Raw genomic sequence first — 14,653 nt, 5'->3', positions numbered from 1 at the left:
AAGGATTAAAAAGGGATATATATATATATATATATCTTTTTTATATATATATATATATAGCTGATTCATTGCTGTGCAGCAGAAACACAACATTTAAAGTTGTGTTTTAAATGTAGTAAAACATTTTAAAACAACTATGTAGTTGTAGTTTAAAATGTAGTAAAACATTTTAAAACAAAACATAGTAAAGCAACTATATTTCAATAAAAATAAAAAGAGCATGTTATTAACAGATTTAAGCCCATATTTTCTTTCATATTTATTTTGCTTTCATTATGACAAGTCACATGCTGATTCCAAATAAAAGCAAGCTATTCCTTGATTTATAATTCATACATTAAGCAAATCTTATATTTTGGATTTCAGAATTAATGGGCCTTGTTCATCCTCCTTGAATCCATTAAATAAAATATGAGAAATAAGTTCAATTTTTTTATTAATAATCTTAGAACAAATATGTTAACAATTCCTCAGAGTTATATAGCATTTTTACAATTATGAAAGAACTTTAACATATACCAATTAAACCTTCACAACATCCCTGTGAGGTAGGCAGGGTTGGTGTCAGTTTCCTATTACTAGTGAGAACAAGGCTCATGGGTGAAATAAGGTCACACAGTTGGTTAGTGATGGAGCCAGGACTAGAACCTAGGCCTTTGACATGCTGCCTCCCTGAGAACATTCAAGTAATGACATCCTACGCTACATAATGAACATTTCTCCTATGATGATCAGATCTATTTTTGTAAGTTTGATATCACCTTTTATTATCCAAAAATACTGAATCACAGTTTTGATGAGACATTTCTTCCATGTTATTGGACTATTTTTCTTTGATGTATCAAGCACCATCCTAAGATGAAACTTAACCTGCATCTTAAGTTTTGAGGATCTTTGGCTATAAGTTCTAAATTGTGATACGAAAACTTATTGTAGAAGTTTTACAAAAGTATTCCTATGTTGAATATGTCAACTTACTTAACAAAAAGAACACAAGCCTGTTTATGTTTTTGAAAGCTTTGTAGTTTTTCCCAATAAGGTGTTTAGATGTGTACAAATGGAAAATAGGGAAAGGTGTTTAGCAATATTATTGGGAAACCTATACAGAGTACACCTAAATGCAAGTCACATCACATTAATTTGTTTGCTTTGGCCTATAGGAAGGAAAACCATTAGAAAACTTTCAGGTGTGATCCCATCTTATGTGTGACATTCTCAGCGACAAGCTGAAAATTGATCTGCATTATACACAACATTCAGAAAACTAAGATCATGGCATCTGGTCCCATCACTTCATGGGAAATAGATGGGGAAACAGTGGAAACAATGTCAGACTTTATTTTTTGGGGCTCCAAAATCACAGCAGATGGTGACTGCAGCCATGAAATTAAAAGACACTTATTCCTTGGAAGGAAAGTTATGACCAACCTAGATAGCATATTGAAAAGCAGAGACATTACTTTGCCAACAAAGGTCCATCTAGTCAAGGCTATGGTTTTTCCAGTGGTCATGTATGGATGTGAGAGTTGGACTGTGAAGAAGGCTGAGTGCCGAAGAATTGATGCTTTTGAACTGTGGTGTTGGAGAAGACTCTTGAGAGTCCCTTGGACTGCAAGGAGATCCAACCAGTCCATTCTAAAGGAGATCGGTCCTGGGTGTTCTTTGGAAGGAATGATGCTAAAGCTGAAACTCCAGTACTTTGGCCACCTCATGTGAAGAGTTGACTCATTGGAAAAGATTCTGATGCTGGGAGGGATTGGGGGCAGGAGGAGAAGGGGACGACAGAGGATGAGATGGCTGGATGGCATCACCGACTCGATGGACGTTGAGTTTGAGTGAACTCTGGGAGTTGGTGATGGACAGGGAGGCCTGGCGTGCTGCAATTCATGGGGTCGCAAAGAGTCGGACACGACTGAGCGACTGAACTGAACTGATACCAATAGTAGGGTTCAAGCAGTAGTGATCAAAACATATATGCGGGTGGTAAAAAGGAAGAAAACACTTGCTCTTCAGTGGTTTTGCCTAGGTCCAGTGTAAATATACTTATCAAGGCAGATTTTAAACTATACCATCTTCTGTGTTAAATTTTGAAATGTGAAATACGGTGGAGTTATCAACTTGGAATATAAGGTTGAAACTGCATATAACTGACCCAGAAACTACCTGTCAAAAGCAGAGGAATGCTCAACGGGCATAAAAGGCAAGGGATAAAACAACTGCTCTGATATGGAGAGAAAAACAGCAAATGTAAACCTTCCAGTTAAAGTAAACCACAGACCATTAGGCATGTGAAGCAGGTTTTAAAAATGACACAACTATATTATCAGGAATTATATTGCTAACGGTCCAGTTTTAGCCTTTTAAATTTAAGAGCAATAGGGAGAAACCTAAGCCTGTGGAGAGGAGGTAGTGCAGAAAACGAATAGGATGTAGAAATGGGGCTGAGGAGGTGGGAGGTTACAGTTTAAATATATTCAAAATGAATTCAGAATCCCTCTAAATCCATCCCCTCCAAAAAATGTTTGCTTAATTAAGAGATTTGGTCAAAAAAGCTGGTGACACAGAAGTGACTATTTTATCTTCAAAAGAAGTATTTAAATATAGATTAGAAATTAGGCTGTTAAAGATTAGTCCATTGATCAGGCTTAGAAACTGACACTTAAGTGCTACATCAGATACATTGCAGAAAGCTGTTTCCAAAAATAGAATTACTGTAGCAGGAGTCAACATTAATGAAACCATTAAAAAACAAGCACTTAGCTTTTTATACTTTAAGCCTAGTGAAAAAACATTGGTACCCTTAAGAAATCTAACAGTTTAAACTAATGTGAAAAATACTGCAGCTACATTTAAGTTTTCTAAGATAAAACTTGAGATCAAGAATGTTCTAGTTCGGTATATGGATTCAGAACCAACTACAATTTTGAAATGCATAGAGACTACACTGTATTTCTTACATAGTATCATTGTCATCATCATCTTCATGTTTTCTCTTCAGTGGGTTTGATTCATTGGCTGTGTTCTGTGATGAAACCATGTTGGTGGTAATAAGAATATTTTTGGGCCCAATCATTGAAGGATTAAGCAGAACATTTTGAACTGCAGTTGTTGCAGGAACTGTAAACAGAGGAGAAAACACACCCAAACTATGAACTACATAGAATCAGAAACATACAGTAAAAAGTATTCAACAAAGCTGAATGTAATTCTCATAATAATTTCTTTTTTTTAAAAGGTTTTAAAAATAACATTCCTTAAAAGTTAACATACATAAAAGAAAATCAAAAAACACAAGACACAAAAAACCAAAGTCATCCATAATCACAAGCAGTTTACTGTTTGTGTCCTAGGTCTCGTTTGTGTATTTACAAAATTAAGTATCCACTTTTATATAATTAAGATACTATAGTTATGTATATGTTTCTTCATATATCATGAATATTTACTATTTCAGCATCCAAAAGCTATGAGTATTTTGATAACCAAGAATATACTATACCAACTCAATCTGGAAGGAAAAAATGTAATCCTGCTTTTCTTGGTGACAAAAATTTCATAAAAGATAAACATGGCAACAGGCCTCTAGATAAAGACATTGGCAGAATTATGATTAAAATGCTACATTCCCTTAATGTTCAATTAAAAAATGAGACAGAGCAACAGAGTACACAAGGTATAATGCTTTAAAGAGTAACAAGTATTCCACAAAGCTGAATGTAATTCTAATAATAATTTTAAAAGCATGAAGTAAAACTATCATAGAAGAAACTGAGGTGATATACTGCATTAAGAGTTAAACTACATTTTTTAATGTTTCAAAGTACTTAATATATACTATAAGGTTAAACAAGTTCTGTTAGGGTTTTTTTTTTTAATTTACCTAAAATTTCAATTAGTACTTAGTCATAGGAAGCAGTAGACTGGATTCATCATGCAACATACTAAAGGCATATGTTCAAGGTCAGGAATCATCCTTCCCTTACAGACCAATATTTTATATAAGTAGCTTATTGTACATGGTTAGTTTCAGAAGATGTGAAATCTAAACTTATTCAAGAATAAACTATGTTAGAATTCTACTTATATTCAAACTTCCTATCTATACTTCCATGAATTGAATAAACATACAGTTTTCATTTGATATACACTAAGTTGTATTATTTTCTTGAGATTTAACACTATGTTGTTTGAGAATCTGAGGATCATGTTGAAATCTCTCCCTCCCCCCCCAAAAATGTTACACATATAAAATTTCATACAATTTTAATGGGGTTATAGACCTCTGATGAACCCTAATTTACCTGTTATGATAGTAAAACAATTCAATTATTGCTATGGGAATACAAACTGTTCAATAATGACAATCACTCACAAATTTTAAAATTCAGGAAAATTTAAAAGAACAACTTTCAACCCCCCATGCCCCACCCATCATGTTACCTGGTTTGACAGGTGTGGACTGAGAAGGTGGAATCTGCACCGTGAATCTCTGGCTTGTCACTGACACTGGAGGTGCCACTTTGTTTGGGACAGATGCTGTTTGTGGGGTTGCTACAGTTGTAATTAACAGATCATGTTAGTTAGATGACTTATTATATAGGTTCAATTTCTGCTTTCCTTTAGCTTAATAGAAATTACCTTCAAAACACATGGAGTTAATGAAAGGTGAAAAAAAATCATTGGAAATAAGCACAAAGTAACTTCAAAAATGTTTACAAGTTCAGTAGTTTAGATGCTAAAAATTCAGGATAGTATAGTGGTAAAGAATGTAGGCTCTGGAGCCTACTTGCTTCAGTTTGAATCCAGGCTTTATCACTGAGTGACCCTGGGCAAGTTATTTAATCTGTTTGTGCCTCAGTTTTCTTATCTGTCAAATGGGGATAACAATACTTATTTCATAGGATTCTTGTGAGAATTGAATAATCCATGTAAAACTCTTCACACAGCATTTGGCACTGAATTTTAGCTACAAGAATTTGTGAAGTTGAACATTTAAATAAACTGCAGAATTAAAGGCCCAAGTTTTCTATTAATTACCTTATATGGCACTTTAATCTCTGTCATTTGTTGGGTATAAGAAGGTGTCTATTATGCCCATGAAGCTAAATCAACATGCATCTAACAAAAGCCTAACATGCCTCCATCTCTAGGCAAGTTTTCCCATGTATTGAGGAGTGGCACAAAGAGTTTGGTGATGGATAATGAAGCAGTATTTCACTTTGTCAGGAAAATTCACAGCAGGTGAATGTTTCTTTGTCCGTTATAGATTATAAAATCTCTAAAACATGTACAATAAATGTCCAGGAATAAAAATCACAACTGATAACTAAAACTGGTTAACTTGCCAACACATGTAACTGATTACCACAGCCTAGAGTTTTTAAAAAGTTCATAAAAAGTAATATGAACCAACATATAAACAGTATATGATCAAAAAGTTACAGAAATTATATATGCAAACTCCTGCCTATAAAGGACATGCATATAATTAGAAGTGTACAATTAATACTGTACCAGGCTGGTTTTAAATGCCAAAATGTGAATTCACACCTTGAAAATATGAAAGACTGTCTACACATCTCAAAAATCAAATGCTGCTTACTCTAGAGCTATACAACATCTGTAGGATTCAAGTTATAAGCAATAAAAACCAAGAAATCACTACTGGTCAAAGAGAAGGGGATTTTTTTTTCTGAAAAGACTGACTATGAAAGAAATCCAGCAGGAATATAGAACAAAAATCCAGGAAATCTAGATCCATTATTTATGTGTTTCTTATTATCTAAAGAACAATGACATTATGGTTTCTAAATACCATTATATACTAAAAGGAATGAAGGTTCTTTGGAGAAAGGATGATTCTGGGACTGGGGTAAAGAAAATATAAGATGAGCTTGGAACATCTTGTGCCAGAAAGCAAGAAATGCTCAAAGAATGATGGAGACCTGTTAAAACTGACAGTTTGAAGGGGTGCTCACTGACCAATACAGAATAATAGTACTACTTTTGAAAAGGTTACATTAAAAATGATTTTCCTTGATATTCTTAAGGCTTCCCTTGTGGCTCAGCTGGTAAAGAATCAGACTGTAATGTGGGAGACCTGGGTTTGATCCCTGGGTTGGGAAGATCCCTTGGAGAAGGGAAAGGCTACCCACTCCAGTATTCTGGCCTGGAGAATTTTATGGACTTTATAGTCCATGGGGTTGCAAAGAGTCGGACATGACTGAGCTTTGTGTATTTTAAACTTCTTTTGATTGCATCTCTTCCCAATTTACTCAGAAATTTAATTTCTGATAATAGGTAGGCTACTGCCATGAGTGAGTTTGGCAACTTCATTTGTATAAAAGCCAGATAGAACACAGCTTAAACTTTTGTTTTTGGTACCACACTTAGTACATACAATAATGTTGAGTAACTTCCAATTCTATTCTCATTTGGGATCAGATAGTCCTCGTGGCTGTCTCATTTTGAAATCTGATAAAATATATGTTTACAGCTATATTAGAGGATGAGTAAATGTATTAATGGCAACACATATGGGAATTTCTGACTCCATTTTTGACTTGGATTATAGTTCAAAATCAAGTGCTGGGGCACTTCTTTACCAGCTAGAAAAGCCATTTTTCTCTCTCTCACTTACCTATGCTAGGAGTGGTAGGTCTGCTACTAACAGCTCCAACACTTAACCGTGGAACCAGTCGTCCTTGGTTAGGTCCCTAGGGGATTTAAAACACAAATTAGTTTTAATGTTGTTCAGACTTGACACCTAAACTTACCAGGAAATGAAATTAGGATTTTTGATGTGAATTATCAATGGATAACTGATGGCAAGAATGCCTTTTTGTTCAGTGTTCTAATGCAACATTTAAACTAGGGGTTTCACAAATACATACACACCCCCCCCACACACACACACTCACATATAAACACAAGTAAAAGAAACAATACATATCTATATCAACATGGATATGAATATATATATATATAAAATATATAATCCTATATAGTTTTAAAGTTTGAAGTAGAGTCTTATTTGGGTATAACAGCTAACTTCCTTATGATTTTTGAATCTTAACTAGTTAATATCTTAACCCAAAAAGAAAGAAACTCCTTATGGTGGAATTTCAGAGGTACAAATGTAGCCCAGTGTGGGGAGAACTTTCTCAGTGGTGGGAAAGCCTTAGGTCATATTTTAGAAAGCAAGTCCAATGCCTGATGGTTTATCATTTACTCTGTTACAGTGTAGTGTAAAGATTGGGAGTTATGAGACCTGGGAATAAGCACAAAGTAACTTCAAAAATGTTTACAAGTTCAGTAGTTTAGATGCTAAAAATTCAGGATAGTATAGTCGTAAAGAATGTAGGCTCTGGAGCCTACCTGCTTGAGTTTGAATCCAGGCTTTATCACTGAGTGACCCTGGGCAAGTTATTTAATCTGTTTGTGCCTCAGTTTTCTTATCTGTCAAATGGGGATAACAATACTTATTTCATAGAATTCTTGTGAGAATTGAATAATCCATGTAAAACTCTTCACACAGCATTTGGCACTGAATTTTAGCTACAAGAATTTGTGAAGTTGAACATTTAAATAAACTGCAGAATTAAAGGCCCAAGTTTTCTTGTTTAAAAAAATTTTATTTATTTATTTATTTATTGTGTACCAAATATTTAATTTTCCTGTTTGCCTTTTAAAACTTAAGCGTTATGACATTTATATAATACAGGCTTTTATTTTTATTATTTTTAATATAAATTTATTTATTTTAATTGGAGGCTAATTACTTTACAATATTGTAGTGGTTTTTACCATACATTCACATGAGTCAGCCATGGGTGTACATGTGTTCCCCATCCTGAACGCCCCTCCCACCCATCCCTCTGGGTCATCCCAGTGATGACCCAAGTTTTTTTATTAATTACCTTATATAGTATTTTATTTTCTATTATATTATTTTCTATAATATTTTCTATTATATACCTTATAAAGTGCTATATATGGCACTTTAATCTCTGGGTATAAGAAGGTGTCTATTATGCCCATGAAGCTAAATCAACATGCATCTAACAAAAGCCTAACATACCTCTATCTCTAGGCAAGTTTTCCCACGTATTGAGGAGTGGCACAAAGAGTTTGGTGATGGATAATGAAGCAATATTTCATTTTGTCAGGAAAATTCACAGCAGGTGAATGTTTCCTTGTCCAGAAACATAAGGAAATTGTTAACATTTAAGTAAGCATGAAGTTTTGGCTTTAAAACTGAACAGAGTATATGCTTACATCTTACACTTTAGAAAACTCATTTTACTTTAAAAAAAATTTAAAACATGGTTCCATCTTTAATAATGGTTTTCAGCAGCTCCCTCACTCTAGATTATAAATTTAGTATTTAGCTTATCTTAGCCTTTAATTTCCTGCACTATTTACAGGAATTTGATCTCTACAAATTCCCCTAACACATCTTACCCTTTTAAAAAACTAAAATGACTAAAAATTCTTACCTTTTTAATTAAGGACTTTAGCCTATAGTTTGGAGCTGTCAAGCAGTATCTGTCAGGCGGCAGTCTGGGTCCTGCATATGGCTTAATCAGCGGTAAAGGGGTTTGATTTTTCTGCCTTGCAATATCCAGTAAGAACTAAAAAAAAAATGCTTATTAGAACAACAATTAAAAACTATAAGTAAAATTAACTTCAAATAAAAGTTTGCTCACATCTCTTGGGGGAGGGGAGGTAAAAGATTGGTCAGCCCGACACTGGATTGCCAGTCTCACATCATCTGCATCAACATTAGGTTTCTTAGCATGGCTTGAATAAATTTTTGCATCATCCAGAATTGAAGTCACGTATCCTTTAACAACAAAACATTATTTTTTAAACATATGAAAATAGCTTAATATTTATGGCCACTTTTCTTAATAAAAAGTTTCACTAATTTCCAGAAAGTTTATGAATTTTGGTTTTAATGTCTAATTGTCCTATCTATACAATCAACTTTAAACAGATGATCACAATATAAATACTGTTCCCTAGCCTGAGCTCCTTTTTATTGCTTTCTGAATTTTATGACATTTTTTTCACATACTTTAAAACTTAATTTTTGTTGAGTAGTTTTAGGGTCACAGCAAAATTTAGGATAATATAGAGATTTCCCATATACTCCCTGCAGCTATACATGCAGCATAGCATCCCCTGTTATCAGTGTTCCCTGCAGAGTGGCACGTCTGTTACAACTGATAGACCTACACTGACCTATCATAATCACTTGTCTGTTGTTTAGTAGCCAAGTCATGTCCGACTCTTAATTGATAGTTTATATTATGGTTCTCTCTTGGAACTCGACATTCTGTGGGTTTGGATAAGTGTATATAATGACATGACGTTAACTGTTAAAAGTAATTTTGTTGAAAATGTTCTTACAATGAACGATTTTTCAAATTCAAAAGTTAGACAAATTTTTGATGTTAACTTACGGAAAGCAAATTCCAACATTTGGTTTATAACCCTTGGTTCGTACTCCGTAATTCCCATATCCTTCAGAATCTGTGCCATCACCTGTGGATTCAAATAAAAATGTCAGATGCTTAATCGAGGTATAGAAATCAAGACTGGACCGAAGGTAATAATTACATTTGTGATACAAGGTTCCCCTTCTCTGGGTTCCAAACTTGTACTCGTCCTTTTCCTCTCAAGCAAGTGTCATGCATGCACGTTAAGTCGCTTCTGTCTTTGCGACCCCATGGACTGTAGCCCGCCAGGCTCCTCGGTCCGTGGGATTCTTCTGGCAAGAATACGGGAGTGGTTTGCCATACCCTCCTCCAGTGATCTCTTAACTCCAGTCTCTTACGTCTCATGCATTGGCAAGAGGGTTCTTTACCACTAGCGCCACCTGTGAAGCCCCACAAAGACCACTCCAAATGCCCTCGGAGTCCTCTTTGCTGAAAACTTTTTTTTTTTGGTGGGGGTGGGGGCGGGGGCAAAGAGAAGAAAAAGTCCCAGGTTGGCTTTCCTTCCCTAGGTAGGGGTGGCTACAGCTGGTTGTCATTTTCAGATGTGGCTACCGGGGAAACTTAGCATCAAAACCCTGGACGTACGAGTCCGGATTCGCAGACGGGGAGGGACGGCTAGGCGGCCGGGGCCCAAGGTCCAGGAGATAAAGCTGGGCGGCCGGCCTGCGCATTCGGAGGGCTCCAGCCTCCCTCCAGCCGGGCCGCCAGGGTGGCGGGAGAGAGCCCCGGGGTCCAGGGCACGCCAGTCTACTACTCCTGGCGTCCCTGGCAGGACTGAACTCGGCCTGCAAGCCCATCACCAGGTTCTCCGCACGGGCCCACCTCTCGGACCCCGGATATGGCCGCGAGGAGCCTCTCACCCCACCACGCATCCTTCGCACTCACCAAGGCATCTCTCGGAGCGTTCTTGGGAGGCGCCATCTTCCCCGACTCCATGTTATCCTGCAGCTCGTCATCCGGGGGAGAGAAGGCTGCTCTAGGGCTCCTCGCTCAGGCCCCTCCCCTGCGATCGCGGAAGGCGGGGTTACCGCGCTGGCCCTTGCTCCGCGGGCGGACGTTCCCTCGCCTCCTCCCCTCCCGTGGAGGCTGAGGGCGGCCGGGCTTGCAGGGAATCCACGGCGCAGGAGGCTTGAAGAGACGCGGAAGCCTTCCCCGAAGAGCCCTTGCCCAACGCTTGGACGAGCCGATAAGTTCGCCTTCCCAGAGCTGTTCCCCGGAAAAGTGCACAATATGGCCACCCTTGACTTTTCTGGGGCCCCTCCTTACCTCCCCTGCCGCCACCCTGGCCCCTTAAGTCTCCCTGAAATGTCTGCAGACGCCCTGCCTCCACCTGCCTCTGTGGTAGGGCTGCCTGGTCAAACGCAGAAAACCCAGTTAAATTTGAATGAACGACGAACACATTTTTAGCGTCCCCTATTTTTATTTGCTAAATCTGGCAACTCTAGCCTAGCCTGCTCTCCACCCAGCAGGCATTTGGTCAGCTGTTCTCACACTCAAAGCCCTGTCATTTATTTATTTTTATTTAAAAAATTAATTTAATTGGAGGCTAATTACAACATTGTGGTGGTTTTTGCCATACATCGACATCAATCAGCCATGGGTGCACGTGTCCCCCATCCTGAACCTCCCTCCCACCTCCCTCCCCACCCCATCTCTCTGGGCTGTCCCAGAGCACCGGTTTTGAGTGCCCTGCTTCATGCATTGAACTTGCACTGGTCATCTATTTTACATATGATAATATACATGTTTCAATGCTATTCTTTCAAATCATCCCACCCTCGCCTTTTCCCACAGAGTCCAAAAGTCTGTTCTTAATTTACATCTATGTCTCTTTTGCTGTCTCACATATAGGGTCGTCGTTGCTGTCTTTCTAAATTCCACATATATGCGTTAATATACTGTATTGATGTGTTTTTTTTCTGACTTACTTCGTGCTGTGTAATAGGCTCCAGTTTCATCTACCTCATTAGAACTGATTCAAATGCATTCTTTTTAATAACTGAATAATATTCTTTTTTTTTAATTTTTTGAAAACATATCTAATTTTTTTGGCTTTATTTTTTTTTAATTTTTAAAAAATTTTTTAGCTTTACAATATTGTATTGGTTTTGCCGTATAGTGTATATGTACCACAGCTTTCTTATCCATTTGTCTGCCGATGGACATCCAGGTTGCTTCTATGTCCTGGCTATTGTAAACAGTACTGCGATGAACATTGGGGTACTTGTGTCTCTTTCAGTTCTGGTTTCCTCGGTGTGTATGCTCAGCAGTGGGATTGCTGGGTCACATGGCTGTTCTATTTTCAATTTTTTTAAGGAATCTCCACACTGTTCTCCATAGTGGCTGTACTAGTTTGCATTCCAACCAACAGTGAAAGAGGGTTCCCTTTTCTCCACACCCTCTCCAGCATTTATTGTTTGTAGACTTTTTGATAGCAGCCATTTTGACCAGTGTGAGATGGTACCTCACTGTGGTTTTGATTTGCATTTCTCTGATAATGAGTGATGTTGAACATCTTTTCATGTGTTTGTCAGCCATCTGTATGTCTTCTTTGGAGAAATGTCCGTTTAGTCCTTTGGCCCATTTTTTGATTGGGTCATTTATTTTTCTGGAATTGAGCTGCAGGAGCTGCTTGCATATTTTTGAGATTAATTCTTCGTCAGTTGCTTCGTTTGCTATTATTTTCTCCCATTCTGAAGGCTGTCTTTTCACTTTGTTTATAGTTTCCTTTGTTGTGCAAAAGCTTTTATTAAAAAAATTTAAATTTATTTATTTTTAATTTATTTATTTTAATTGGAGGCTAATTACAACATTGTAGTGGTTTTGCCATATAGAAATGCAAGAAATTTCTGTGTATTAATTTTATATCCTGCAACTTTACTGTAGTCATTGATTAGCTCTAGTAATTTTCTGGTGGTATCTTTAGAGTTTTCTATGTAGAGGATTATGTCATCTGCAATGCAGGCAGATTCTTTACTGTCTGAGCCACCAGGGAGGCCTGGTGATATAGCAAGGTTGTTTGTAAATAACATTTTGAGGTGTAATTTACATAACATAAAATTAACTCATTTTAAGCATACAGTTCAATGTTTTTTAAGGTTTATTTTATTGAAGTATAGCTGATTTACAATGTTGTGTTAGTTTCTGATGTGCATCAAAGTGATTCAGTTTTATATATATATATATATTCTTTTTCATATTCTTTTCCAGTATGGTTTTTCACAGGATATTGAATCTAGTTCCCTGTGCTATACAGTAAGACCTTGTTGCTTATCCATTCTATATATGAGACTTTGCATTAGCTAATCTCAAACTCTCAATATATCCCTACCCCATCCAATTCAGTAATTTTTAATAAACTTACCAAGTTATGCAGTTATCACCTTAATACAATTTTGGAACAGTTCCATCACCCTAGTAAGATCTGTTGTGCCTGTTTATAGTTAACCCAGAAAGTGGGTTTTAATCTAAATTTGGCACATATATTAAAGGGGAAGCAGTGCATATCTGTGGGACAAATGTGAGAACCCCCAAGGGGCATGAACATATGCTTGAGTTGGTTGTTGACATCATCTGATTTCTACCAAGAACTACTTTTCATGAGCTTTTCTTTGCTCACATCTTGGGCAATTATGTGCTTTAAGAAGAAAGCCATTCACTGATGGGATCTCTTCACACTTCTATTTCTCAGGTAGTGAGCAGTAAACAGTTCTTAGACAATCAAGCGGAGAAGGCGATGGCACCCCACTCCAGTACTCTTGCCTGGAGAGTCCCATGGACAGAGGAGCCTGATGGGCTGCAGTCCATGGGGTCGCGAAGAGTCGGACATGACTGAGCGACTTCACTTTCACTTTTCACTTTCCTGCATTGGAGAAGGAAATGGCAACTCACTCCAGTGTTCTTGCCTGGAGAATCCCAGGGACGGGGGAGCCTGGTGGGCTGCTGCCTATCGGGTCGCACAGAGTCGGACACGACTGAAGCGACTTAGCAGCAGCAGCAGACAATCAAGAAGCAGTTATAGGCTTGCTGCATGGGTAAGAAAGTAGTTGAAATGTTATGGAGATTTTTGGTTTTTCAGTGGTATAGAAGAAGATAAAAATAGGCAAGGCAAATCTGGGATCCGCTAAAGAATAGGGACTCCAGTGAATTGGACCCAAGATGGTACCTATTAGGTGCTACTGTTCTTCGTGATTCTGCCTAATTGCTATTTGTCTACCTCTATGTGGAATTATTGACTTAATCTGCTTGAGTTTAGTATACCAGCATTATAGTTGATGTATCAGGATAGACTCTTAGATGTGAAAAGAACTTTAAAGATCATCTACCTGTAAGTTTTATTTATTAATATTTTATACAATTGATGCCTATAGAGGGGAAAGGGTTTTATTTTTTACCTTTTTAAAATTCAATTATAGGGACTGCCCTGGTGGTCCAGTGGTTAAGACTTTGCCTTCCAATGGAGGGGGTGCAGGTTCGATCCTTGGTTAGGGAGCTAAGATACCACATGCCTTGTGGCCAAAACACCAAAACCTAAAACAGAAGCAGTGTTGTAACAAATTCAATAAAGACTTTAAAAATGGCCCACATCAAAAAACTTAAAAAAAATTCAATTATAGTTCCACTGGATCACAAAGAGTCGGACATGACTGAAGTGACAGCATGCATACATAGTTGAATTACATTGTTGTGTTATTTACCACTGTACAACAAAGTAACTTAGTTATACACATACATATGCATTCTTTTTCATATTCTTTCCCATTATGGTTTATCAGAGGACATTGAATCTAGTTACCTGTGCTATACAATAGGACCTTGTTGTTATTCCATTCTTTAAAAAAATTAATTGGAGGATAATTGCTTTACAATGTTATATTGGTTTCTGCTATACAACAATGCAAATCAGCTATAAGTATACATATATTCCCTCCCTCTTGAGCCTTCCTCCCAACTCCCCATCCCACCCCTCTAGGTTGTCACAGAGTACCAAGCTGAGAACCCTGTTTTATACAGAATCTTCTTACTAGTTATCTATTTTACACATGGTAGTGTATATATGTCAGTGCTGCTCTCTCAATTTATCCCACCCTCTCTTTCCCCCACTGTATCCACAAGTCCATTCTCTATGTCTGTGATTCTATTCCTGCCAT

At 37.3% G+C, this 14,653-nt stretch overlaps 1 protein-coding gene across 1 annotated transcript; it reads right to left on the bottom strand.

Annotated features, from left to right (window-relative positions):
- Window positions 1-246: 246 nt before the first annotated feature.
- Window positions 247-10,537, bottom strand: TAF9B (TATA-box binding protein associated factor 9b). Its single transcript, XM_055564060.1, has 7 exons — window positions 10,389-10,537; window positions 9,468-9,549; window positions 8,709-8,845; window positions 8,499-8,633; window positions 6,641-6,716; window positions 4,441-4,551; window positions 247-3,117 (listed from the first exon to the last, which is right to left on the bottom strand). The coding sequence occupies exons 1-7, from the start codon at window positions 10,437-10,439 to the stop codon at window positions 2,954-2,956; spliced, it is 756 nt and encodes a 251-aa protein (XP_055420035.1). The 5' UTR covers window positions 10,440-10,537; the 3' UTR covers window positions 247-2,953.
- Between the last annotated feature and the right edge of the window lie 4,116 nt (window positions 10,538-14,653).

The sequence above is a fragment of the Bubalus kerabau genome, chromosome X (genome assembly GCF_029407905.1).
Source record: "Bubalus kerabau isolate K-KA32 ecotype Philippines breed swamp buffalo chromosome X, PCC_UOA_SB_1v2, whole genome shotgun sequence".
NCBI lineage: Eukaryota > Metazoa > Chordata > Mammalia > Artiodactyla > Bovidae > Bubalus > Bubalus kerabau.
Note: the sequence above shows the minus strand (reverse complement) of the source record. Positions and strands in the feature narration are given on the sequence as shown.